At 46.1% G+C, this 25,966-nt stretch overlaps 1 protein-coding gene across 2 annotated transcripts in view; it reads left to right on the forward strand.

Annotated features, from left to right (window-relative positions):
• Positions 1 to 25,966, forward strand: part of TAF3 (TATA-box binding protein associated factor 3) — a 181,425-nt gene that overhangs the window by 129,283 nt on the left and 26,176 nt on the right. For both annotated transcript variants that reach the window (XM_049626781.1, XM_049626782.1), the window contains exons 3-4: positions 4,335 to 6,154; positions 16,378 to 16,460. In XM_049626781.1, the coding sequence (XP_049482738.1) occupies positions 4,335 to 6,154; positions 16,378 to 16,460 (1,903 nt within the window). The remainder of the gene's footprint in view (positions 1 to 4,334; positions 6,155 to 16,377; positions 16,461 to 25,966) is intronic.

The raw sequence follows: 25,966 nt of genomic DNA on the forward strand, positions 1-25,966 counted from the left end.
CGCGGGGCTCGAACTCACAGACCGCGAGATCGTGACCTGGCTGAAGTCGGACGCTTAACCGACTGCGCCACCCAGGCGCCCCGACATTTTTTTTTAAATAAAGCTTCCCTCCCATACTGGTTTTAAGTATGGTTCTTCATATGTCTTTTTTTCTTATTGTCAGTATCTTTTTTTTCCTCTCCTAGAAGTGTAGAAGTTATCTCATAATTGATGGTATTCTTTGAAGAATGACAGTACTAATGATCAGTTGTCACAGGTATCATCATTTTGAATAAATTTTCACACAAAGGATAATCAAATCAAAAGTCTTACCGCTGTTAACATTAGCCAGATTTTAACACAAGCAGAATTGAAAATACCAGTTTTGTAAATAATTCCTTATCATACCTTTAGCAGCATGAACATGAATACTTATCCAGAGCTGGCTTCCCTTAGTAAAATATCCGTTATCCTGAAAAAGTGTCCCCAACAGCTCTGGGCTGCTTTCATGGCAGGATAGAGTTATTAGGGCAGATGGCAGAGTGATACCCACTTGACCTGTAGATGCCAACTGTGGACTTGCGCTGTTATACGGTTTTCGAGAGATTAGAGTGAGGCGACTTGGGTTTGTTTTGTTTTTGTTTTGTTTTGTTTTAATCTTCTTGTAAAAGGATTGCAGGGTTAACCTTACAACGTACATCTCTGTTATTGGCCAGCATTATTATTTAGTAGTTTGAAAATTGAACTCTAATTAGTTGTTCTAGCTAAAAAATAAAGAAATAAAAAAAGCCAAAACTTTCGTCTGGAGGACCTATAACTATTTTTCTATTAGTCCAGGAGTTCCCGTGCTGGGAACTGCTTTCATTAGAGTACTCCCTCTGCCCTCCCAGTGTGTCCTCCTAAGGCCTTCTCTGGGGGACTCACCCTCCCAGAGCTGATCCAGATCCGGATTCAGCTCCAGAATCAGAAGAACAAGGCATACTTCAACATATTCCACGGGCCCATTATGCTGCCCGGGCTCAACCTTCCTCTCTCTGCTTTGGCATCGTTGGGATTTATGAACCTCTCTCAGGTACGAGGAGGTTCTTTGCAATTTAGAAATAGAACAGTAGTAAGTACTCTGAAATTTTTTATTCCTTCACTTGGAGAATATCCTAAAGCTGTCCTCCTTCTAATTTTTTCATATGTTTGCCTGTTAGCAGTTAGTGGATTTGAAGTCTCTCTTGTCATTTTGATAAAGATAGGGTTGGAAGGGGCTGTTCAAATCTTCTGAATAGTGTAAATCTAGGACAGGAGTCTGAAAACTTTTCTGCAAAGGGCCAGATAGTAAATATTCTAGACTTTCTTTGTTGCTTGTAGAACCAGAATACAGTAGAGCCCAAAGTGGGGGACGGGGTGGGGGACGGTCACTTCTAGTTGCTAAGAAAAAGTGTCACGGAAGAGGGAGCATTTGATCGGAGGCTGAGAAGAGATAGTCACCGGGACACCTGGGTGGATCAGTCAGTTAAGCGTCCGACTTCAGTTCAGGTCATGATCTTGCAGTTGGTGAGTTCGAGCCCCGCGTCGGGCTCTGTGCTGACAGCTGGGAGTCTGGAGCCTGCTTCGGATCCTGTGTCTCCCTCTCTCTCTGCTCCTCTCCCGCTTGCTCTCATTCTTTCTCACTCTCAAAAATAAACAGACGTGAAAAAAAGAAGAAGAGATAGTCACCAAATGTCAGGGGGCAGAGCATTTCGGGCGAAGGGAGCTGCATGCACAGAGCTGCGAAAGTGACACGCCGCTGTGTGTCCTCAAGCAACAGATCAGTCCACGCGGCTGGGCTGGCAGAGTGCCCAGGACGGGGTCAGATGAGGGAGCGCCATATAGGTTGTGCCGGGGAAATGGGGTTGATTTTACATTTTAGCATACTGGTTTTCACCTTGCTGTAGCCTCACAACAAAAGCTTTTGTGGCAGCTCAGCGTGTAAGATACAGAACCGTACGGGTAACCATTCCATTTCATAGAGAATAGGGGACCCGGCCCATACTGTGTGGTGCTTCAAGAGGGGTTCCGCAGAACCCTCCAGGCTCCAAGGAGCTCCTTTTGCAAAGTAGGGACCGATGAAAGGTCCTTAAGACAGGAAGTCATCCGGGGCGCCTGGCCGGCCCAGTCGGTGGAGCGGGCGACTCTTCGTCTCAGGGTGGTGAGTTCGAACCCCACGTTGGATATGGAGATTACTTTTTTAAAAAAAGCTTTAAAAAGAAATGCAGGAGGGCACCTGGGTGGCTCAGTCAGTTGAGCATCCTTCAGCTCAAGTCACGATCTCACAGTTTGTGGGTTCGAGCCCTGCGTCGGGCTCTGTGCTGACAGCTCAGAGCCTGGAGCCCGCTCCCGGATTCTGTGTCTCCCTCTCTCTCTGCCCCTCCCCGGCTCATGTGCTGTCTCACTCTCTGTCTCAAGTATAAATAAACATTAAAAAAAAAAATGCAGGAAGTCATATACTCGGATTTGTGGCCTCGGTAAGGCAATGTGAAAGACGGGACTGGAGCCGGAGGCGTAGAGACTAGTGAGGAGTACAGACAAGAGGCGCCGGGGATCTGAACTAACGAACTAACCACAGTAGCCGCGGGGAAAGCACATTAAAGGAAATGCAGTAGGAAATCGTGTCCGCAGTGTGGAAATGGAGACAAAGGAAAGAAGTGGTCTGGAATGACGTTTCTGACTCAGGTACCTGGACGGATGATAGTGTCATTCTCAAGGACTGCTAACAGTAGTTATGTCTCAAATTTGTCTTGTGTTAGACATCATTAACTGTCCACCCGACTCTGTGTCTAGGGACTGCGCTAACTAATAATCCTCTTTCTTCTTTCTTTCTTTCTTTCTTTCTTTCTTTCTTTCTTTCTCTCTCTCTCTTTCTTTCTTTCTTTCTTTCTTTCTTTCTTTCTTTCTTTCTTTCTTTCCGTTAATGACTGCGCTGCTCACTCACCGGGGCTCAGAGCCTTGAAATGGTGTTTGACTCCTTCGTCCACCCTTTGACCCCATCATTTATTAGATTCCGTTCATTCTGTATTCAAAATGTCCTCTACCTCCATTGCTTCCTCTTGTTACCACTCTCCTGTTCGGACCCTGTCGTCGCTTACCTACATCATTTCAGCAACTTCTGACTCGTCACGTCTCCATTATAGTGGTCCCTCCCATCCATCGTATATGGTCCTGCTAGAATCATTTGTTCACATACACCCTGAGATTTTTCGTCCTTGTCTAAACATCTTCCCTAGGTCTGAACGGCCAGCAGAGGAAAGATGGTTTAGTTTTTCTGGAATTCAAAGCTGCTCGGATCTGGAGGCAAGCTTAGCGGGCCCACTTTGCGCCGCTCCCCACTTGCACCGTGCTTGCCCGGCAGATTACCCCCCTGGCGTTTCCATCTCCGCCTCCTTGTCATCTGTTCCTCCCCCCTGTGCTCACCCTTCCTGGTCCCTGGAAATCCAAAGCACTGCCTGATTCGTGAAGTCTTCCGTAGGTCTTTAGCATTGCAGTAATCTGTTTGTTTGACCCGTGGTCACTCTTCGTCTGTCTTCTGGTGCTGGTCACTTTCCCTGTGCTATGCACATACGTTGCGTCCCCTGCTGAACCGTGACATGCTCAGCTGGTACGTGTAGAAAGAAATAACGTGATCTTAAAGCAACTCGGTCAAGTAGGCAGGTCAAGTGCCATTAGTCCCTTTTGAAGGGTCAGGAAATAGGCTGAGGGGGTCAAGAGATTGCCCAAGGCCCGTTGCCCCGTAGTGCCGGAATGCTAGCAGAAACGGCGTCTTGCTAATGGCAAAGCCGGGATATATGCCATTTGCACCACACTCTCTCTCAAAGTGCTGACATCAGCAAGCAAAGCAGAAGACATGAACCGTGGTGAATCATATCCAGGTTGGAGGCTTGCGTCTTCTAAACTCCAAGAATTAACATTTGTTATAGGGGTCCTAAAAGTAGGTACGCCTTTTTGTCATTTCTGAGGATAGGAGTCTTACAATAATCCATCTCTGGATCTTTAGAGATAATGTATGTGTGTTGGGGGGGAAGGCGGGGGAGCGGGCGCACATGCACGAGCTTACACAAGAGGGAGAAAGACGGTGTTCGGTGAGGCCAGGAAAAGAGTTGCGGAAGCAGGAGACCGACAGTCTGTATATCTGCTGTCACCGGCCGGCACTCTTCAAAGAATGATGGCGTGCAAGTCTGGAAGATCCTTGAGGATCTACCGCTTTGCTGTCTAAATAAACGCCGTCCATAAGCTCCTTTCTTTCCTAGAAATCACGTTTGAAGCGTTGTTCTCATGTGCTAGGATCTTTAAAATATTCCAGTAACACCTCTTTTCTTTTCCCTTGCCAGAGGAGGAAGAGCAGGTGCCCACGGATGGGGGTACGTCAGCAGAAGCCATGCAGGTTCCCCTGGAAGAAGACGATGAATTGGAGGAGGAGGAAATTATTAATGATGAGAATTTCTTGGGTAAGAGACCGTTGGATAGTCCGGAAGCTGAGGAAATGCCTGCCGTCAAGCGACCGCGGCTGTTAAGCACTAAAGGGGACACCCTGGATGTCGTATTACTGGAAGCCCGAGAACCCCTCAGCTCAATCAATACCCAAAAGATCCCACCAATGCTCTCTCCGGTCCACGTGCAGGACAATACAGACCTAGTCCCTCCGTCACCAGAGCCACCGATGTTGGCTCCGGTCGCAAAATCGCAAATGCCAATCACAAAACCATTAGAAGCCAAATCGTTTACACCTAAAGCAAAGACTAAAACCAGTTCTCCGGGACAGAAGACTAAGTCACCTAAAACTGCGCAGTCACCAGCAATGGTCGGAAGTCCTATTCGGTCACCAAAAACCGTATCCAAAGAGAAGAAGTCTCCTGGACGCTCTAAGAGCCCCAAAAGCCCCAAGAGTCCCAAGGTTGTGACTCATATTCCCCAAGCACCTGTCAGACCCGAAACACCAAACAGGACTCCTTCCGCTACGATAAGTGAAAAACTTAGTAAAGAAACCCTTCAGGTAAAACAAATACAGACGCCCCCGGATGCTGGCAAACTCAACAGTGAGAATCAGCCGAAGAAGGCGGTCGTGACGGACCGAACGATCGACGACTCGATCAATGCCGTGATTGCACGGGCTTGCGCCGAGCGAGAGCCAGACCCTTTCGAGTTTTCTTCGGGATCCGAATCCGAAGGAGACATTTTTACCAGCCCTAAGAGAATTTCAGGTGCGGAATGTACTACTCCAAAAGCTTCCACCTCCTCCAACAGTGTCCCTAAGGCAGGATCCACCCCTCTGCCCCTCTCGGGTGGGGCCTCCAGTTCCGACAACTCGTGGACCATGGATGCGTCGATCGATGAGGTGGTGCGGAAAGCAAAACTGGGAGCACCTGCAAATCTGCCTCCCGGCTTTCCCTACATCTCCTCTCCTTCGGTCTCCCCTCCCACCCCGGAACCTCTGCACAAGGTGTACGAGGAGAAAGCCAAACTGCCCTCCTCCGTGGAGGTCAAGAGGAAGTTGAAAAAGGAACTGAAGACCAAAATGAAAAAGAAAGAGAAGCAGAGAGATAAGGAGAGGGAAAGAGACAAAAGCAAGGAAAAAAGTAAAGAGAAGGATAAAGTGAAAGAGAAAGAGAAGGAGAAGGAGAGCAGCAAGGAAGCCAGGTACCCGTGGAAGGAATTTCTTAAAGATGAAGAGCCGGATCCCTATAAGTTTAAAATAAAAGAATTTGAGGAAGTCGATGCAAAAGTGAGATTGAAAGATGGGATGGTACGGAAGGAGCGAGAGAAGCATAAAGATAAGAAGAAAGATAGAGACAAAGGCAGGAGGGACAAAGATAAGAGAGACCGGGAAAAGGTTAAAGACAAGGGGCGGGAGGAGAGGCTGAGAACACCTGCGGCCCCCCTCGTGGTGCCCCCGAAGGACGCGGCCCTGCCCGTGTTCAGCCCCGCGGCGGCCGCCAGGGTCCCGGCCGGGCTGCCCGCCTTGTCCTCCATGCTTCCTGAGAAACTGCTGGAGGAAAAAGAGAAGCCTAAGGAGAAAGAGAGGAAAAAGGACAAAAAGGAGAAGAAGAAAAAGAAAGAGAAAGAGAAGGAGAAGAAAGAGAAGGAAAGGGAGAGAGAGAAGCGGGAGAGAGAGAAGAGAGAAAAAGAGAAGGAGAAACACAAGCATGAAAAAGTAAGCACTTTTCCATTTCTGGCACTGTCTGAACACCGTCCTGTGGCAAAACTCAGGTAAAAAAAGCCAGCAGTTAGAGCTGCGTCTCAGAGGCAGATGGCCCGTAAGTTAGCCGGGAGGAGATTCGTAACGTGGTTATGGAATTGAATCGAATTTTAATTCTAAGACCCACAAACTTGTAATCAAGCCCCCTCCGTGCTGAAACATGTTAACAAATTCATAGCCTAGGAGGAACCTATAATCGCAGACTATAACCCCTCTGTTCATTAAGCATGGTAACGAATCCCTGCCAGTTAAAAAAAAAAAAAATCTGTAAATAGTATTTCTGTAATCATCAGGTGTACTGCATACTATTTTGTGCCCGAATATTCGCTACCCCGCCCCCCAGAAAAGACAGCCTCCATCTTCCTAAGAGCACGCACCCTGTGGCACTATTTTAAGGGGACAGCCAGGCCCGTGGAGCCCCTCGGTAAGGACTCCTGTTTCCTTTCCGTGGGCCGTGGTTGCAGAGTGTTTAAGGTTAGGACCTTTCACTGCTTTCTGCGGCATCTCTTATCCTTCTCTTTTCTGCTTTAATAAGATTAGGACATGTTTCTGAGAACCTGGGCTGATCAGGCAGCCTGGTTGGTGGGCAGAATATAATCCCAGATAGTTTACGATGTGAGTAAATCAGGCTTCCGTAGAGGACAGCCCAAGAGGACGATACGTATCCCGCGGTTTTGTAGAAACTGGGGCCTCAAGCCTTTGGGCCCAGAATGTGACCTCTGCTCTCTATGGTCTGGTTCCTCAGCTCATGGTCCCTGGATTACAGTGCTTGACTGGATGGTTGGAAAGTGTCTTTTAAACTTTCTTAAAAAGCGTCTCGGGGTTCGTGGTGGCATCCCCACAGATTCCCAGAGATCCTTCCCCTGCCTTCTAGAAACAGTCCTCTCGGAGGCTGGCCAGAAAATTATACCCAGTCATTTTTTCCAATAATAAGATAAGATGTATTCGACATCCGGCAGATCTATTACCTACCAGTATTTCTGCAATTTTTTAAAATCTCAAACTTACCTAGAAAAATTAGTTCAGCTGACAGGCTGTAATGGCAGCTCTCACATTTTTCTGCCTGCCTTTGTTCTTTTTCTGTACCCCTTGGCTATGCTTAAAATGTAAAGAAGTAGAACGGAAATGCCGATACTCGTAACTGAACATCAGCGAGTCAACCAGACACAGAGCTCCAGCTCCCGTTTCCGTTTTAACAGTCATCTTATCATCATGTGGTTCGTGTGCAGCTCCTGGAACTGCCTCGAACCGTGTTGTCTCCTCCTGACACACCTGTGGCTGAGGTCCGGCAGGTATATTGCCATCACCCTCTGTGCACGAGAAACTGGGTCTGAGGAGACTGGCTTGTCCAAGATCAAGGTCACACAACCAGCAAAAGCCAGGTCATCTGCACCAAGATCCTCTTCACGGTTTCGAAATGTTTACTGCTGAGGCTCTGTCGCCCGGCGGGAGGCGGTCACTCGGCCACCCGGGGGCAGCTCAGAGCGAGCCCTCAGCGGGGCACAGAGGGTTCCGTTCCTTTCAGTCCCGCCTTAACTCTGGAAAGTCAGTGGAGTTGTTTCAGCCACCACTGAGAATTTGAGTGAAGCCCGTCGGATTAGATCTGTAGCGACAATCCTTGCCTTTCCTCAGCTTCTAGCTGACCTTGGGAAAGAATAGTCCCTCGGACTCCCTGCTAGGTTTCACCTGACAGAAGAATACGAGCCCTTGTAACGCTTCGGATAGGTTACGGCTCAGATAAATGACAGAAGATAAAAATGTATAGCAGTTGGCTGTCTTATGAGGTCTTTAAAAAGAATAAACAGAGCTGTCTCTGGAGTTAAACCTGAGTTCAAATCCTGGCTTCTTTTAGCTGTAAGACGCTGGGCAAGTTACTTTTCTGGATTAAAGGAGATTACATCTGAGATGTGTTTAGTACCGTGTCTGGCACATAAGTAAGTGCCCAGGAAAGGGAGAGGACGCTGATGGTGAAGGCAAGCGTTATTATTTCTTCACGAATCCGCCCGTAAAAGGTAGAAACCTGGAGCTTGCTCCTGCTTTGGACCAGACCGGCTAACTCACGTATGACAGGCCGAGTCAGCTCTGCTTACGGTGTTGGAAAATTATTTCTTCTTCCTTGGCACCTTTTAAAGTTCAGCTCTTCGTGCAGATAGGAAGGGATAAAAGCTCGCGCGGCCCGGGCAGATGCCACTGACAGGGTGGGGAAATTGAGACATTAACGTAGACCTTGACTTCTGCTTTTTCAGCCCCACTTAATCCTCCCCGAGTGTCAGGCCATAGGAGTGAATGAAAGTATACCTGAAATTGGGTTACATAGGCTTTCAGAATTCTCTTACATATCCACAGACCAAACTAAGGCACATCTCAGTCTCCCCAAGAAGATGTCTTGTCACAAGGATGAGGACCACAGTGTCCTTCTTTGCCCTCACCCTGACCATCTCCCAGGAGCCACCCTCACAGACCTTGGCCCAGATCCGCCAACCAGGGCATTCTTTTGATAAAAACATCTCCCCTCCTGTAAACCTTTTTACCAACCACACCCACATTTATCAATACAGGAACCAGTGAAGATACCGTTAATTGAACGGAGATCGGCCGGTAGGTTGAAGGAGCCTCGGGCTTGGAACCCAGCAAGTCTGAGTTAAGATCCCGAGCATGTTTGTTAGTTTCTTTACTCCTTAGGTACTCCATCTTTATTTAAAGTGGGCTTATGGTAACTCACACTTGTTGAAAAGCAGCAAAACAGTAATAGTTAATATTTACTGAGGAATTACTGGAGGCTAAACACCAGGTAGACACTACACGTAAGTTTAATTTCTTGCCACAACTCTGTAAGGCAGAGACCATAATTGTTATCACTTTAAGATGAGAAACTGAGGCCTAGAGAGACTAATCAGGTTGCCCACGATCACACAGCTCGTAAGTATGTAAGCAGGAGCCGCGATTTCATCCCAGGCTGTGAGATGATGCTATAATTGACGTTCTTAGCCACGATACTTTCCTACGTGAAATAAAAAACGGATTAATTGAAATAATGTGTGCAAGGCCCCCCGGCTTAGTGGTGCGTCATCAGGAGGAAAGATCATCTTTCCAGAAGGGGCAGTGATCCAAAATATAGTGGCTTAGGCACAGTCTTTGTTCCCCGTTACGTGCAATAGTACACGCCAGTCAGGGTTACGGGTCTGATCTTTCACCTCTTTAAAAGAGAACCAAACTAATTGTTTATGGAAAATGTATTAAGAGCAATTTTGCTGCCTAGTCACAAACATCCCCCTGGTAGCTTTAGCAGTGACGAAGGTAACGGTACATTTCAGAGCAGTTACAGTGTCCATTTCCGTCTGTCGGTGAATGCACTACATGACTTCATTTAGTGACTGTGGGTTTTTGAAGTTTAGATGAATGTTCCAGGACTACTTTAATTAAAATTTACTCTTGGCATCTAAGTGGTTTTTGGAAGGAGGATTGCTGTGAAAAAAAATAAGAAGATGTCTCATTATTTGTTAGTGGAAGTGGACAGTCGTACATAAAACCCGATACAAGACAGGAGCCAAAATCCATCCGTCAGATTTGGCAATACTGTTTTTATGCTCTCGAGTATGATCTGAGAAGGCCTGGGAGAGTTTCCTCCAAAAGATGATGATGTCACAACCCGCAGTGCTGGCCCGCTAAGATCGTGGGCTTTGGCAGGCATACGGACGTGGCTCTCAATTCTAGCCCCACAAGTTCCTACTTCTGCACCAGCCTCTTCAAACCCCTCAGGCCCTCTGCTCCCTTCCCTCTGTCTCTCTATTCAGTACCCGGAAGAGACCGCAAGATACAGCATAAGGTATGGGTTACCTCTGCTTACAAACAATAATTTCATACCTTCTCCAAGACACTTTCGGCTTGTAAAGGCCTCCTTTTCTGCCCTCTCATAGAAGACTCTAAGTGAAGACCAGTTGGTGTCATTTAAGATGACTCTCCAGAGTTTCCTTACAACTAATCAATAATGTTGCTGATGGGCCCAACAGATGATCGAGATCTGCTTGCAGCAAAAAGCTCATAAATTCCATAAAGGATTCCCCCGGTTTTTATGCTCCTGATCAATGATGCTGTTTTGGGCGAACATCAGCTACTGGATGAACTAACTCAGATAGTAAATGATAAGAGTAACTGCTGTTTATCGAGCTCATACGAGCGCCAGACCTGGCCAGAATTTGGCTGCCAACAGCCCGGAGGGTTTGGTGGTGTTGCTCCTGCTTTGAGTGGAGGCAACTGCCCAGGAAGGTTGAGTAGCTTGCTGTAGCTGGTGGCTTGAAGAGCTGGGAGTTGGCCCAGCTCTGTCTGAGCAAAGCCCGTGTGCTTGTTACCCAAAATGGCCTTCTCAGCCGGTCACCCCCACGGAGCTGACGAGAGGGACAGACAGGGCTTCACGCTCGGGAGTAAGGTGAACTGTGATCTTGGAAAAGTTTAGTCCCTGAAGAGACCTTAGGGAGCTCCTGTTCGACCACCATATTTTAGAGCACCAGCAGTGGGGGTCCTCTGTGCTTTAATGACTTCAGGAATAGGCACAATTAAAATGTTTCATGTTTCTTTCACCTGTCCCCAAATCCCTTTGCATTTGCCCTCAAAAATCTTTTATTGACTGAAAATAGTTTATTATGTGGAGGATGACAGACAGTCTTACTGGTTTGGCCTTTAACAAAAGGCTCTTAGTGTTTTCCCTTCTGTTGAGGGTGATGGACTCCTTTCCAGTCTTTTCTCATCAGCTCCCATGATTAACTAGTGAAATGAAGGGTTTACAGTAAAAAGAATAATCCAGCGAAAAGGGGGAAATATTCCCTTCCTGTTTCTTGTCTCCGTCCGTTCCAAGAGGAAACCAGCAGCTTAACGTTTGCACGAGTGTGTTTGAATTTATAGACGCTTACCGGAGGCCACCTATCTCCAAGTCTTTGTGTGAATGAACGTGAGCGCTTAATGAGAGCCTGCGTTCTGTTTCAGTTGTCCTTACTGGATTCCACTTGTCATGCCTAACCACACCATAGCACTTCTTCTGGCTGTCTTTTTCATATCTTAAACAGTTTATCGGTATTTAGAATTTGTTTCTAAGTTGAATTAATGTAGAGACCTCAGTTGGTAAGAAAGACCACAAAGTGCTTACCAGCCACCCTAATTCTGCATCCAGAACATTAGATGATCAACATTGGCTCTTCGTCAGTGCTGTTTCTGGATATTTTTCTGACACATTAGCATAGATGGGGATCTGATGTAGCATTTACTGAACTTGCTGCTACCCTGTCTAGCACACATACATTTTTTTTTTTAAATGAAAGAAGTTTAACGTTGAAAAAATAGAAAATAAAAACTTGGCCAGATTATATTGACAAAGCTGCCCATTACCTTTGCAGAAAGTCCCTGTCAGAAGATAAACTTTAAAGCTGGAATGCATGAAAGAGTTCCAAGATAGAATTTAAATTTAAACTGATTCTTTATAGATAAGCTTTTTAAAAATCCACCTCTTTGCTTCAAGTCAGGATTTTAAAAATAAATTTCCCCTTTAAATCTCTTGAGCGATTTTCATTTTTTGCAAGGCCGCACTGCTGGTGTCCTGGAAAAATGGAGAGTTAGAGCTTTATCAGTTGGTGCCCCGAGGTATGTGGCAAAGAAGCTAAATCCTTGAAGATTAGCAAAAAAAATGCAGCACATGGCAATAAGGGGCTTATATGACTACTAGTATTAGTTCAGGTGAAAGCAGTATTGCTTATACATAAAACTGGACAAATCCACTGACAATGTATTTTTAGTTAGCTACAAAGGAGTCTTCTATTACTGGACTTTGCTCTTTGGTGGATTGGGAAGCTTAGTAATCCACTGTAAATGCTCTGCGCGCCCCAATTCTCCGCTCACTCTCAAGTGCACTGCTTTTATTTTAACCCTTAGACGCTCACGTCGTCCCCAGGTTTTGGCTTCGCGCCACTGGAAGATGGCATGAGGCGTGTGGTTTAAGGAATCGAGATAATTGTCATTTAGCTTATTGATTTCTGGGAAAGCCCACGCGAGAAATTACTTTGTGAACGCAGGAGGTGTCTTTGTTTTTATTTCGGTGAGCTTCCTGGGTAAAGTTAATGTAAACCAAAGTCTGGCATGACATTCTAATGTAGAAATTGTATTTCCCGTATGAATTGTATTTCCCCATGTATTATTAGCATCCTCATTAATCTTTTTCTGTACTTGCTTGAATGTTGTCTTTAAGTTAAATGTTTAAGTTCAGCTTCTTTAAGAATAAGAATGAAACTAAGGTTTTAAGTATTCGTAGGGTAGGATTACTAGGTGTCCTGGTTTGCCCGAGACAGTAGCAGTTTACACACTTTTTGTGGCGTAAATACCAGCCCCCGCTTTAACTCCCAAAGGTGTCCCTGGATGATGTGCTCACCGCATCATCCATTACAGGTAGAATTTGGAACTGAGGTAACGTGTTCTGAATCATTCATTCATTCCACAAGTTTACGAACTATCTCTTGTCTTCGGAGCACGTATCTACCGCTTTTAATTGGACTCACAAAATGTACCTGTTTCTGTTTGCTCGTTTTGTTTTTGCATGTTGTGCCATTTAACTTTTTAAAACGGTCGGTCATAAGCAAACCATGTCTTGATTCTCTTACTCTGACGAATTACTTAAGACAGCATCAAAAACCCAGCCAGTTGAGTGGAATGGAGTCGAGGCCAACGGCAACCACAATTTCCACGTAAACTAGTTAGCCTTCTGTAGAGAAAAAATATTTTACAACCAACGCTAGCCATCTCACGAATATATGTCATTCATCATAAAAGACATTTACAGAGAAAGCGAGTAGCTGCTCCGTGTAAGACGTCAGCATTCCCAGCAAAAAGGACTCCAAGTGGGAGGCAGAGAGTCAAGGGGCAGCATGGGAGAGCCTACCTGTGTCAGGAGGCCTACCTGTAGATAGTGTATTTACTAACTTTGTAAACTCTGGGCAAACCACTTAATCCTTCTAGTCCCCCGTGCTCGAGGGTGACAATACCTTCCACACCCACCGTGCAGAGTTTGAAGAGCCAATCGGATCCCGAATATGGAACACACTTCGTGCTATGCAAGTGTGAGCTATAATTATTGTGTAGCGTGGTAACAGGAATCCACCAAGTTACAGTGTGAAGAAGCATAATAATAATAAATATTTTTTTTCAAGGTAGAGCAGCTTTATGTTTAAATGAAGCTTAAGAAAAGATTAAGTACGTGATTAACAGCGTTGTGGGTTGAAGGAATGTGGAATATTACTCATCACTTATGACCATATGGCCCTGAAGGTTTGAAGAAATTTAGCAACTTCATGCAGTTTTCCATTCTCTGAAACAAAACTGAATCCAATCCCAGTTTTGCTGTTTGTGTGACCTTAGAAGAGAAAAAGGAAAAGGAAAAATGGTTGCTTCCTATATGATCCAGTTTCCCTGTAAAACAGAAACGGTAACGCCTACCCTACGTGTTTGTTAAAAAACCCATATGAGAACATCTGAAAAATATCCATCCACGATGCCTGGCAAATAGTAAGTGGGTTAAAATGTTCGGTTTGGATATATTTGTCTGTTCTTCCACAGATACTACAGAAAGGTAAGGAAAATAGAGAAATCGTAATAGTTTACAAAATAGACCAAACGAGTGGTTTTCAGATTTGGTTACATAAGGAACTCTTTGTTGGGGGGGCGAGGGGGGAGTGGATGCAAACCCTAGCCAGTCACCCATGGGTCTTGCTTTGACCACACCCCAGTGACCCTTGGTCCCCTAAGGCCTTAAGGAAAACCATTGGACATACCGGCCAAAGCACCGGCAAATGGAGGAGACATTTGCCTAAAGTGAGACCATTTGGAGGCGCAGGTTTGTATAGGGAAGTCGGTAAGTTTAAGTTTCCGTGTGGTGAGATGAGATATACAGGATATTTAGTTGAAAATGCTCGGGTAATATTCTGTTTCGGTCATAGGTTCCAGCGGCACTAGTCTAGAGAGGGAGGTTTTGAAGGCATGATGTATGTGAAACCTACGATTGAAACCATGGGCGTGGACGAGCTCAGTGAAGAAAGTGAGGAGTGGCGAGGGGGCCCAGTAAGGTCAGGACATCGTAGAGGAGCAGGAAGAGGTGTGGTAAGACCCACAGTGCAGAACATACCAGGACATCGGGAAACGATTGGTGTCTGGGGAGCGTGGCTTTAGTGGCCTGGCTGGGACAGAAAGCGGATTGGAGTGGGTCGAGGAATGAGTAAGTGAAGGCAGACAATGAAGTGAGGCTGGAAAATAGGAGAGCTTGTCAGCGAGATGCTGAAGGGCAGGCAGGACTTTTAAGATCGCGGGGAGCACACTTACAAGCTAGAAGGAAATAACGGAACTGCAGAGTTGAGGATGCCTAGGTGAGAAGGAAGCTTCCTTAAAAGACTGGAGGACATAGACGAGTGCAGTTGTGGGTGCAGAGAAGTTTGTAGGTTATGGGCTCAGAAAGTCCTGCCTGGTGGCCTCAGTGGGTTTTCCTATGGAGTTTGAGGGGCAGAGGAGGAAAGGAAATCACGGGATAGGTCTCGGCTCGGAAGAGGTAAGGGTGTGACGTCATCGCTTCAGATAAGTTCTTTAAATGTGTCTCCTATGCACTTATATGCCCGTGCCTGCGATAGGCACTATGAAGTGGCGATAAACACAACAGACACGGTCTCTGCCCTTAACCTAACTTAGCTGGTCGTCCAGACACACAGAGAGCATAAAAGGCACAGATGGAATTGTAGTTTCTGATGGTACAAGTTTACATGATCTTTACGTTTTTCTTTGAAATTACTCTGTGCCCTTGAGGATGATTTTAGATTGATCCTGGGCAAATGGTGAAGTAACCAAGGGGCAGGGAGCTCAGAGTGCTTGCAGTTGTTAACTCAGTCTTTGAGAGCCTCCCACATGCCTCACACTATTCAAGAGAGTGGTCGAGAGGGGCTCAGTCGGTGAAGCATCCAACTCTGGATTTCAGTTCAGGTCACGATCTCACAGTTTGAGACTGAGCCCCACGTCGGGCTCTGCACTGACAGCACAGAGCCTGCTTGGGATTCTCTCTCTCCTCTCTCTCTCTGCCCCTCCCCTCTACGTGTGACCTCTCTCTCTCTCTCTCTCAAAATAAATCATTATTTAAAAAGAGAGAGAGAATGACTGAAATCATGGATCTTGATGTGACGATGGATTAAAAAAAAAGGGGGGATAGGTAAAAACACATGACAACATAGTAACTTTGATCAATGTGCAACAGATTAACGAGATATATCATATATCGAGCATTATGTTATATATTCATTCCCCTTCAGTGGTTTGCAGTGTAATGTTGTATCCTTCCATACCCCACGACCAGGGATGTTAAACATCTGGCAGTTCCTGGACACTTCCGTTCCCCAAAGAACTGTCCCACCAAAAATGCCGACAGAACACTTGTTGAAAAACTCAGAATATAGATGGTAACTTGAACTACGGGGCTTCTGTTCAGCCTGCTCATTCAAAATACTCTACCATGGCCTCTTGAGACCACCAATCGTGAGGAACCCCCGTATAATCAGACTTGATCCCCTTTCTCTTAGCTCCAGTATTTGTGAAGATCTTCAACTTAGCCATCGGTCTTTGCCTTCACTACAAATCCTAGTGTATGTTTCTTCTTTTACAGTATTTCGGATCTGTTGGCCACCAGCCAAAAAAAACGGAGCAAGTACACTTGATATTTCCGTTTTCTTATATGATAACGCAGACTTAAGATGAGTTTCTTGTTTTTCAAGTTCCATAAATAGATGCGTTTTATCCTATTGTGGAGATATCATTGCATTTTTTTTTCTATTTACATGAAGTCTGGCAATGATGTAAGTGTTTGCCAAATGTCTAAAAACTCTAACAATAAAATGCAAGAAATTAAGCATGACCAGGAAGAAAGAAAGAACGAACTCCCACGCTTAGGTAAAGTGAGTCAAGTTTAGGGAATTTCTCATGATGCCAGAGAGCCTTCAGTTGTTGAGAAGCAAAAGCAAAATTCGCCCAGAGTATCCTTGCCTCTGGCATGGTAGCCACATTTGAGGCTTAAACTGGCCTAGGAGGTTTATGGAAATGAGGCAGGAGGAGAAGAGGTGGGAGGTCTTGCGCTGAAAATGCATTTAACTCCCCTGTAATAACTCCAACAGATCAAACTGGAGCCGGTGCTTCCCGCCCCCAGTCCGGTCATCCCCCGGCTGACGCTGAGAGTTGGCGCTGGCCAAGACAAGATGTAAGTATGCACGTTGCCCGTTGTCCGTTAGAGCGAAGGGAATCGAACTTGCCCGTGTCTGCTCCTTCCTGGTGGGCTTAGAACTCCCACCTTTTCCAGGTGTGAACGTGGAGGGTCAAGCTTTATTTTGAGAATTCTTCATTTTTCAAGTTGTATTGGTTTCTTCCTCAGAGTAAATGCTTATTGCTTTCTTCGACATCCAGGATCCCTTCTTGTTCTTTTTCCCTTTTCGGAAGACATGACGTGGGGTCTGCGTAATTCTGAAGGTCCTGGTTATCCGAAAAGGGAGAAAGGATATACTGGATGCACTCACTGTCGTATCCCTCTTCTCAAGTCATTCATAATCACCGTGACAAAGAACGGAGATTCTCATGGTTTTATTCTGTACCTAAAAACAAAGATACTGCCACCCAAAGGCTTGGTGAAGTCTTAACTATCTGCTTGTTTGTTTGTTGGTTTGTTTGTTTAAGAGAGAACTGGAAATGGAAACCCCATGATCACTGTTGGTCTTAATTTTCACAGGATCATCCTATCACCTCACCCTTCTTTAAAGTAAATTTAGTTGGCTGGGTTTTTTTTAATTCATTTTTAAGATATGAATTAAGGTCTACAACACTCTTACATGATTTTAATAAGGTGATAAAACATCGGTCTATTTTTGTAAATTATGGTAAAAACTATTCTTTTTCTAAAAATCATTCTGTATGTCGTTTAAATGAATTGCATCAGCTATAAGTACTAGTTTACAACCTTATTTTTTACGAGTCAGCCTGAAAATGGATTCGTTTAAATTGCAAACAATCAAATATTGTGTGGAAAATAGGCTTACAGGGCATTTAATTGTCATTCAGATTTTAGCCATAATAATGAGAGTAGGAGCCATGAACTTATATAGTAGGTAGAGTAGGCAACAGAAAATATGCTTTGTGTTCTCAGTGGTTCATTCTTTCTTAAAAGTTTGTGTGTGTTTTATGCTGCTCCTGCTGATTCCAAATGTAATTCACTGAAAAAGTCCAGTATCATTATTATGAACGGAAGTATAGAGGCAAATGTGATCTTCTAGGAAAGTGTATGTTCTTTTGAAGATTGAAGGAAGAAAATAGTTCATCCTTTTCTTACCTAAATTATCCGCATAATTTCCACCCTTTTTGGTTTCATCAGTAGGAACCTAGACAGTGGGTGGTAGTGTTACTGACGAGTTTAGACAGTATCACAAAAATACTGTAGATTCAGTCCTTTTTTTAAACCAGATACTCTTATACCCCATGCTCTCTATTTTACCTACAAAAATTTGAATAATGCCCTCCTCCCTCAACCAGTGGAGGACAGAAGGCTGATTGATGAGCAAGGAGGCCCAACCAAAGTAGCTACTGATACCATCGTTGTGAAAATTCTGTATTTGGGCTCATTCCTCTACGGGCAAGATATTCTTGTTTATCATTCAACAAATACTCTTCTCTTACTAGTTCACATTTATTACTATTTTCTCAGTAACTCACCATGACTTAATCTTTACTTCCACAAGAGTTCGGCTTGCTCAATCCCTTTAAGGTTTGTAGAAAGACTTTGATAATAATATTCATTTCATCCACCCTTGAGCATCTTTCATTCATTCTGTTGACTATTTTTCTCCTCTCAATAAACCACTCATACACTTAAGATATTGTGAAATATGAAAAATAGATCCTGTTACCCTGGAACAGATTGTCCAGTATTAGGGAAATTGTAATACTCAAACATTCCAGACAAATTGCCCATGACAGTATAACATTATTATATAATATGCGAACCTTCGGATATTTAGGTAAATAACCCCCGTGTTATAAGAATAATTAGTCATTTGGCCAGAGTCAGGCACAAGGAAGTGCTTATAATGAACAAAGGAATAAATTCAGTGAAATAGATTACATTTTAAAATAAGAGAGAAAAAGAAGCCCGTGTCACCTAGTAATAGGATTTTATGTAAAATGTATCTTAATCAGTAAAGAGCCTTTTTCTTTCTTTTTTTTTTTTTTTTTTAATCCAAATCAAGGATCAGCCCACTGTGGCCCATGAACCAAACCAGTTTTCGTGTGGCGCGCAAGCCAAGAAAGCTTGGAAAAACTTAAGAGTATTTTATGACACATGAAAATTGTATGAAATTAAAAGTGATCTTTTATTGTTGTAGCATAAGGGTACGTGGCTTATTCCACGGCAATAACGGAAGAGAGGAAGTCGATTCGTACAAATGTGCCTTCACTCAGTTTGTGCGCACCTGGGGCTCTAGCGCACTTTTGAAGTGAAGTTAACGAGCAGAGTAGGATGCGGAAAGGGGGGTCTAAATAGTCCAGGGGAAGGGGCTGTTTATTGCCGAGGAACAGGCAGAGGATAGAACCTTTTGAAATTATGGGCAAAGGGAAAAGCTTTACAGGGCTCAAATTATACCCTCTCAGTGGAAGATCTTGAAGACAACGTTTAGTTTCTAAAGTTTCCTAAGTGAGGAAGGTCTTCTGCCCTTGATCTGGGAAAGTACTTTGAGGTTAGATTATTTCCTCCGTCCTCTGTTGTTGTTCCTCGAGGCAAGACCGCGGTCCCTTGTTTTTTCCTTTCTGTAACGTGCCTGGAGCCTGTATTCTAGAGAACCTACGGGAAGTCCAGGACCTCCGCCAGAGAGCGAGGACGTTCAGGGTGACTTTGCAGGGACTGCACTTGCCTTTAACACGCCCCCCGGTGAGGGGCACGCAGCGTTGCCCTCAGTCAGGAACGGAGGTGGAAGCGGATCACTAACCCTGAAACCCCGGTGTCCGCACGGTGAGGCTGGTGAGCAGAATGGCCGGGAGACGCGGCACCGTGAGGCACATACGAAGACGGCCCAGGCCCAGGCCCGCCTCGCGGTCGAGCAGGTGCGCGCTTCCCCAGGCACGGCCGCCTGGACTGTGTTGATGAGGATCGCGAGGTCACACTTGCACTTGGGGACGGGCAGCACGGCCGTTAGGGGGACGGGCCGTGTCATCCGTCCTCCCGGTCTTCCCTCTCACCGAGTTCGTTTATTCTGAGCAGGTGAGGAAGAGCGAGCAGCTTACGGCGCTCGTTTGTTCCCATCTCTCGGAAGGGAACGGCAGAGCACCGTGCTGGAGCAGGTCGGGGGCAGGGACCGTTGGACGAGACGGTCCGAAGGCCAGGGCCAAACGGGACCTACAGCTCTTCTCAGTTTAAGTGTGGGGCTCAAGGCGCCGTTAAAGGAGCTTCTCATTGAAAGGGTGATCTTAGGGGCGGCTGGGGCGCTCAGTGGGTTAAGCATCCACCTTCGCCTCAGGTCATGATCTCGCCGTTCGGTTCGTGGGCCCAGCCCAACCCGCGGTGTGTGGGTTCGAGCCCCGCATCGGGCTCTGCGCTGCCAGCTCGGAGCCTGGAGCCTGCTTCGGATTCTGTGTCTCCCTCGCTCTCTGCCCCTTCCCTGCTCATGCTCATGCTCTGTCTCTGTCTCTGTCTCTCTCTCTCTCAAAAATAAATACGCATTTTAAAACAATGTTTTTACTAAAATATTTTCAAAGAAAATAAGCATTTTGGGGCACCTGGGTGGCTCAGTCAGTTAAGTATCTGATTCTTGGTTTCAGCTCAGGCCACAAGGTCACGATTTGTGGGTTCAAGTCCCGTGTTGGGCTCTGCACTGACAGTGCAGAACCTGCTGGATTCTGCCCCCCTCTCTCTCTGCCCCTCCCCTGCTTGTGCTCTCTCTCTCTCAAAACAAATACATGAACTTTTTTTTAAAAAGCCCCTTAAAAAAAAGAAAATAAGCATTTTATATTTCAAAATGTAGCCAGATTTAGCTGAAAGACATTTGACAGGGTGAAACGTGTACAGTGAGCTCTCGTGATGAGTCCTTTAGACAAATCACAGCAGGTGGTTTTTATCCTACTCTCTGCCTTTTCCCTCTTTATGTGAAACGTTATTTGTTTATTCATATATAACTTTTTTCCCAGTCTAAACAAACTGACACTATCCCTTCGAGAACGTTAACTCAAAGAGAACAAGAAAATTACTAGACAATAGAAATAGGAAACTAATCCCAAGGAGAGGAAAAAGAAGCAAATGATTGCGTGTCAGATAGAACTATGCTGCCTGGCAATCAGGGCAAAAAGTGAAATAGCGTTTTTAAAAAGGAAGAAGATACCTCTCAGTTTCTCAAGAGAGACAAAGCTCTTCAAGGCACCAAACTTGAAACGTTATTCCCATGCGGATCCAGGGGAGAAAACAGTGCCTTCCGCGGCAGCCTTTACAGCAGACACAAAGACAGTTCCTGTCCCACTGTTTCTTGCGACAAGCTCTGATCCAAAGGTATAGCCTGGTTGCACACTCCGTGAAGAAGACTCTGGAAAGAATCCTCAGGTCTCTAGTTGAAACGCTTGTATCTTCGTTTTGTGTTGATCAAGACTCTTAATTCCAAGTGACAGAAACCCCAGTGAGCTTAAAGGGACAAAGTAAAAGGGGTTTATTTGGCTTTAGGTGAGGTAGTCTCCAGGGTTCAAAAAGTATCATTAGGACTCTGCTCGCTTTCCTGTACTCCCGTCTTGCCACTGGATGGTGACAGATGTGGCCCCAAGTCACCCGAGGCTGGCCTGGTTCTCGGGGCTCAGCAGCCTTGGTGCATCCCACCTCCCCCTCCCGCTCGCTCCCGTTACCAGTTCTCATGAGGGCCTCGGGGCGGGGGTCCCAGAAGGAAGGGGCGACGAGTGGCAGGCAGAAATAATTGGCATCTTTTATTTAGGACAAGGCAGTGTTAGTTCACATGTTGACAAGAGCATGCTGAGGTGGCAGAGAGAAGAAGCTTTTTGGTTTTAAAAAAAAAAAAAAGATCCTTTAGAAGTCAAGTTCAAGTTCAAGGAACATTTCAGATCATCATCCTGTCAGACTCGGAGGGCCTTTTTGCTTTTCTATTTTTAATTTACTTTCTTTCCAATAAAACTGTCTGCTTTTGATTTAAAAAAAAAGAAAGAAAAAGAAAGAGATTGACACAAGATTGCCCTGGTTAGCTTGCCACTGAAACGGCAACATTTCCGAGGTGGTTCGCCTATAAGAGAAGCCAAGGAACGGGAGCACTGACCGCTCCCCCCCCCCCCAAAAAAAATCTTAAGAATAACGGTCTTTTAAAATTTATGGCAAATGACTTATTTTTCATGCTAGTGAAACATGTTGACATTACACGTGAAGTTCCCTAAGGAGCTGAACAACTGGAGCACAAGTTGTGGGTCACACGTGATTCTTGCCCCCTGACTGTACTTAGAAACTCAGCAGACCCGGACCCACGTGTCTCAGCTGTAATTCCGAGGCGAAGCAGGCCAGAGGCCAGTTTTTTCCGACTCAGGTCTGCGGCCCTTTTGTGACTTTTCCAGACAAGGAGTCCTCGGCCTCCGTCTCTTCCTCTCTCGTTGTCGCGGACCTAAAATGATGATGAAATCTCCAAGTTTAATTTCCTCCCCTGGCACGTTGTCGTTTGTTCATTAACACCAAACATGCAGCGCATGTAAGGAAAAACACAGCACGCTGTCCGAAACACTGACTTCAGGTTTGGGGAAATGCTTTTACTACACAGGAAAACAAGTGGAAAGATTATAATCAAAGCATTTCCATCTTACTTGTAAACAATTACCGCCGTCCGTGCATGGATGCCACATTAGAAGACTCGGGGAAATTTACTGGATTCCATTCTAATGCAATTAGAGCTAATTTTGTTCTTTAAATGAATAAAAGGTCAGCTAGTAAATCTAGCTTATCTTGAGTCCAGACTTCAATAAATTGTTTTATTTAATTTGTTGTAAAAGATCTTATCCTTAATGGGCCTAGGCCTTATTAGTTCACTTAGGTTTTAAAATATTTATGACCACCTTTTTAGATATGATTTGAATGATAGTTGGAAAGTTTCTCTCTGCAGTGTTATCAAGGCCCAGAATCACTAATTGAGTGAATATAGGAAGGTACTTAAGATTTGTTATCTAGAAAGAGCTGATGCGAACTTCCAGAATTTAAATGTTCTTTTAACCTGTGACAGGCAGAGACAGTTTAGCTCTATCATGGTAACCTCTCGGATACTATCTGGCTATAATTTTCCCTACAGATCAAACTACTCACACTTCTCGTGTTTGTAACGAATCCGCACCTACTGATGGAGACACTTAGGCGCTCTTACTGTCACCGACAACAACGTGGGACATTTAAATTGTTCACGTCCTACTCTCTCCTGTCATTTTATGGGGCAGGTATTCACCTAAGGACTTGAGAGGCCTGGCGGAACGCCGCTTCTTCTCTATCCTCCCACCCGCCTCTGACCTTTATAAGATGGATAATCTTGTCACGGCAGGACTTCTGTGATTTAGAATATTGCGGCTTGAAAAAACTGCGGTTGCCAGAGTCGTGGGTTGAAGGATGCGCCACCGTGTGGGGCCGAGTGGCCGCGCCGCCCTGGCCCTGTCCGGAGTGACCGTTTGGGCTCCTCACGGCTTGCGTGCCGGGCCCCATGGGGTGCGGCATCCCTCCTCAGTTCTAGGAGCTCCTCCTCCCGGGCCTGCCTTCGTTCCCACCTCTCCTGCCTCTGCCCCTCCCCACAAGTGCCTTCCCCTCACCGTCCCCCCTGCCCCGCATCTCCCCCTCCTCCCTTCTTCTCCTGTCTCCGGTCTGAGAGGCTCCATCTAAACCTGCTAACCCGTATGGCGGCTCCCCTCTACCTGACTTCCTGTCTTGGTCGGACCCTCCTTGTGTGTACTTCCTCTGGGTTCCTCGGTCCCAAACCCACCGCATCTGGTTTCTGCTCTGGGAACTTTCCTGGAGCTTCTCACCAAGATCCTTAGCCGCAGCCCCCGGAACATCCATCCTTCCTGCTACTGTGGACACTGCTGCTTCCCCCAGGCCCTTTCTGAAACTTCCTCTTCTTTTGTCGTTCTTGATCCCACACATTCTCTGTAGTTCTGTCTGTCTTTCTTAGACTTCCTTCTTTCCCCCCCCCCCGCCCCCACCCCTGCCCCTGGCCCGCCTTACTCTGTTCTTCTCCCCAGACTGCCCCAGTCACTCCTTAGGTCTCAGGTGCAGTGATGCTTTTCCAGCTGTGATTTCTCCCCCTGATGCCGACTAGGCTTCTCGGTGACCCACTGCCAAGTTCTGACTGAATGCGCAGGGGCACCGGAAACAGCAGTGCCAGACTTGAACACACCGTTATTTCCTCCAGCCTGGTTCTTCTTCTGTTCCTGTATCTATCAAGGGTGAGACCAGAGCCCCCGTTTTCTAGGGTAACTTGGAAGGAGGCAAAGGCTGTGTGACTACTGGAACCAACGGCAGATTCTATTTGTCGTACTACCAGCCCGGGCATCTTGCAAACTAAGCCCTGAGCGTCTCCATAAAGCTCCGGAACAGTTGTTTTGAACAAAACTTAGGGAAAGAGAAAGACTCTGTCCTAAGAAGTCTCCTCGATCCTCACTTGGGCTCTTACACGTTGTGGGCGGCACCCGTAAATCTGGGTCTCCTTGTGGACGCGAGGGGCCAGCCGCCCCAGATGGAGGCAGTGTCTGTGCCCTTATACACGCGCGTCCGTAACCGGCTCCGAGCACAGATACCTTTAGCTGGGAAACAAAGCCATGAGGTACGGAGAGAGATTTGCTTCCCAGAAAGAGAAGCTGATTATTTTTGAAGGTTTCGCTCGTCACCTACCCAGCACATACCCTCTTCCACCTGACTTCCGAGCTCTGTCCTCACAACGCAGGAAGCCCCAGCGTTACCAGCCAGGCACAGAAGCATGAAACCCAGAGAGGAGTGAGTCCCCCTCCCTGCCTCACAGCCCCCCCGACCAAGCCACCAGCCAGCCGATCCCCAGGCCCTGCCAGTTTTGCTCCTAACATTTCCCAGCTGCGTCCCCTCTCCTCTGTCCCTGCTGCCACCCGGGACTGCTGTCCCTGCCCGCTCGCTCCAGAGCCATCTCCCTAGAACCCTCGGGAGCGTTTGGAGGCTGGCTCGTTCCGTCCAGCATTACCAGACTGCTTGCCATTTCCCATACGGAGCCGGATATTTTCCATCTTTCTTTTCTCCGGTGGAACCTTCTGCGTCGTGTGCCTTCTGACCCCTGCCTCTCCGTCAGATGCGTGTTCGTGTTCACCTCTTAGAAATTGTCATTTGTGGGGGCGCCTGGGTGGCTCAGTCAGTCGAGCGTCCAACTCTTGATTTCAGCTGAGGTAACGATCTCATAGTCGTGAGATCAAGCCCCACGTCGGGCTCTGTGCTGACAGCACAGAGTCTGCTTGGGACTCTCTCTCCGTCTCTCCCTGCCCCTCCCCTGCGTACACACTCTCACGCTCTCTCTCACTCTCGCGCTCTCTCTCTCTCTCTCTCTCTCTCGCTCTCTCTCTCATTTGTTATTAGAAGACGTGGTCACAGCCCACCTCCCCATCGCTACTCCCAGCTGGCATCCCTCTCCCAAGTGCCCGGAATATGCTGTTTCCCTCTGTGTTGTTCACTCGGTATGCTTTATATATCTATTTGTGGCTGTCCTCTTCCCTAGACCATGAGTCTCTTGGATATTGGTGTGTGTGCCCCATTCACCTTTTTTTTTTTTTTAAGAGAGAGAGAGAGAGCAGAGGAGAGGGGCGGAGGGAGAGGCAAAGAGAACCTTAAGCAGGCTCTGTGCTCAGCGCAGAGGCGGACGCAGGGCCCGATCCCCTGCCCCTGGGATCATGACCTGAGCCAAAATCGGGTATCAGACAGTCCACCACTAGCCACCCAGGTGCCCCCCATCCACCTTTTATCTCCACTCCCAAAAAGTAGGAGGCATAGGTGACTGAAAACGAAGATTTGTTGAGATACGTTCAAGGATTCAGACAGGCTCTTGGCTCTTCAACCATGGAGCTGATTTTTGCTCCGAGCAGAATTTCATAGATGTGGAGCGGTAGCCAAATAGAATTTAATGGAGTTGCTTTTCCAGAATTGCTTTCACATCAGGAGCAACTGTGTTTTGGTTAAGTAAGAAACAAACAAACTTAAGAGGAGCTAAAGGAACAACAGAAAGGTTTGTCTTCTATTTTATTTTACTTTCTTCTTCGAGTATAGTTGCGGGAGCTTACTCTTAGCCCTACAGGAAGAGAAGAAAACAACTGCGTTTGGTATGGAAGTCTTTTGTCAAAGATTGCTTTTCCTTCCTAACCGTCGCTCTTGGTGTTCTATGTGATGTTACAGGTAATTTGAATTATAAGAAGATGCTGGAAATAAGTTGCTGCAAGGAATTGGAAGGTCTCACAGGTGGAGTGACCAAAATTTCCAAATTTGTTTTTAAATAGTATAAAGTCAGTCACTCTGTATAGTCTGTGTGAAAGGGAAATGTGGATCTTTTTAAGACCTGCATTATCTTTATAATGACAGCTGTACAACCCTGTATATCCTCTGAATAGACAAAAAAGGACACCCATCCATTTGAAAATGAAATTATTAGAGTTCTTTTTCTTCCAGGGTACCCCGGTTGTCCATCTGTGACTCTCTATGCCACATATAGT

This window comes from Panthera uncia, chromosome B4 (genome assembly GCF_023721935.1).
Source record: "Panthera uncia isolate 11264 chromosome B4, Puncia_PCG_1.0, whole genome shotgun sequence".
Lineage (NCBI taxonomy): Eukaryota > Metazoa > Chordata > Mammalia > Carnivora > Felidae > Panthera > Panthera uncia.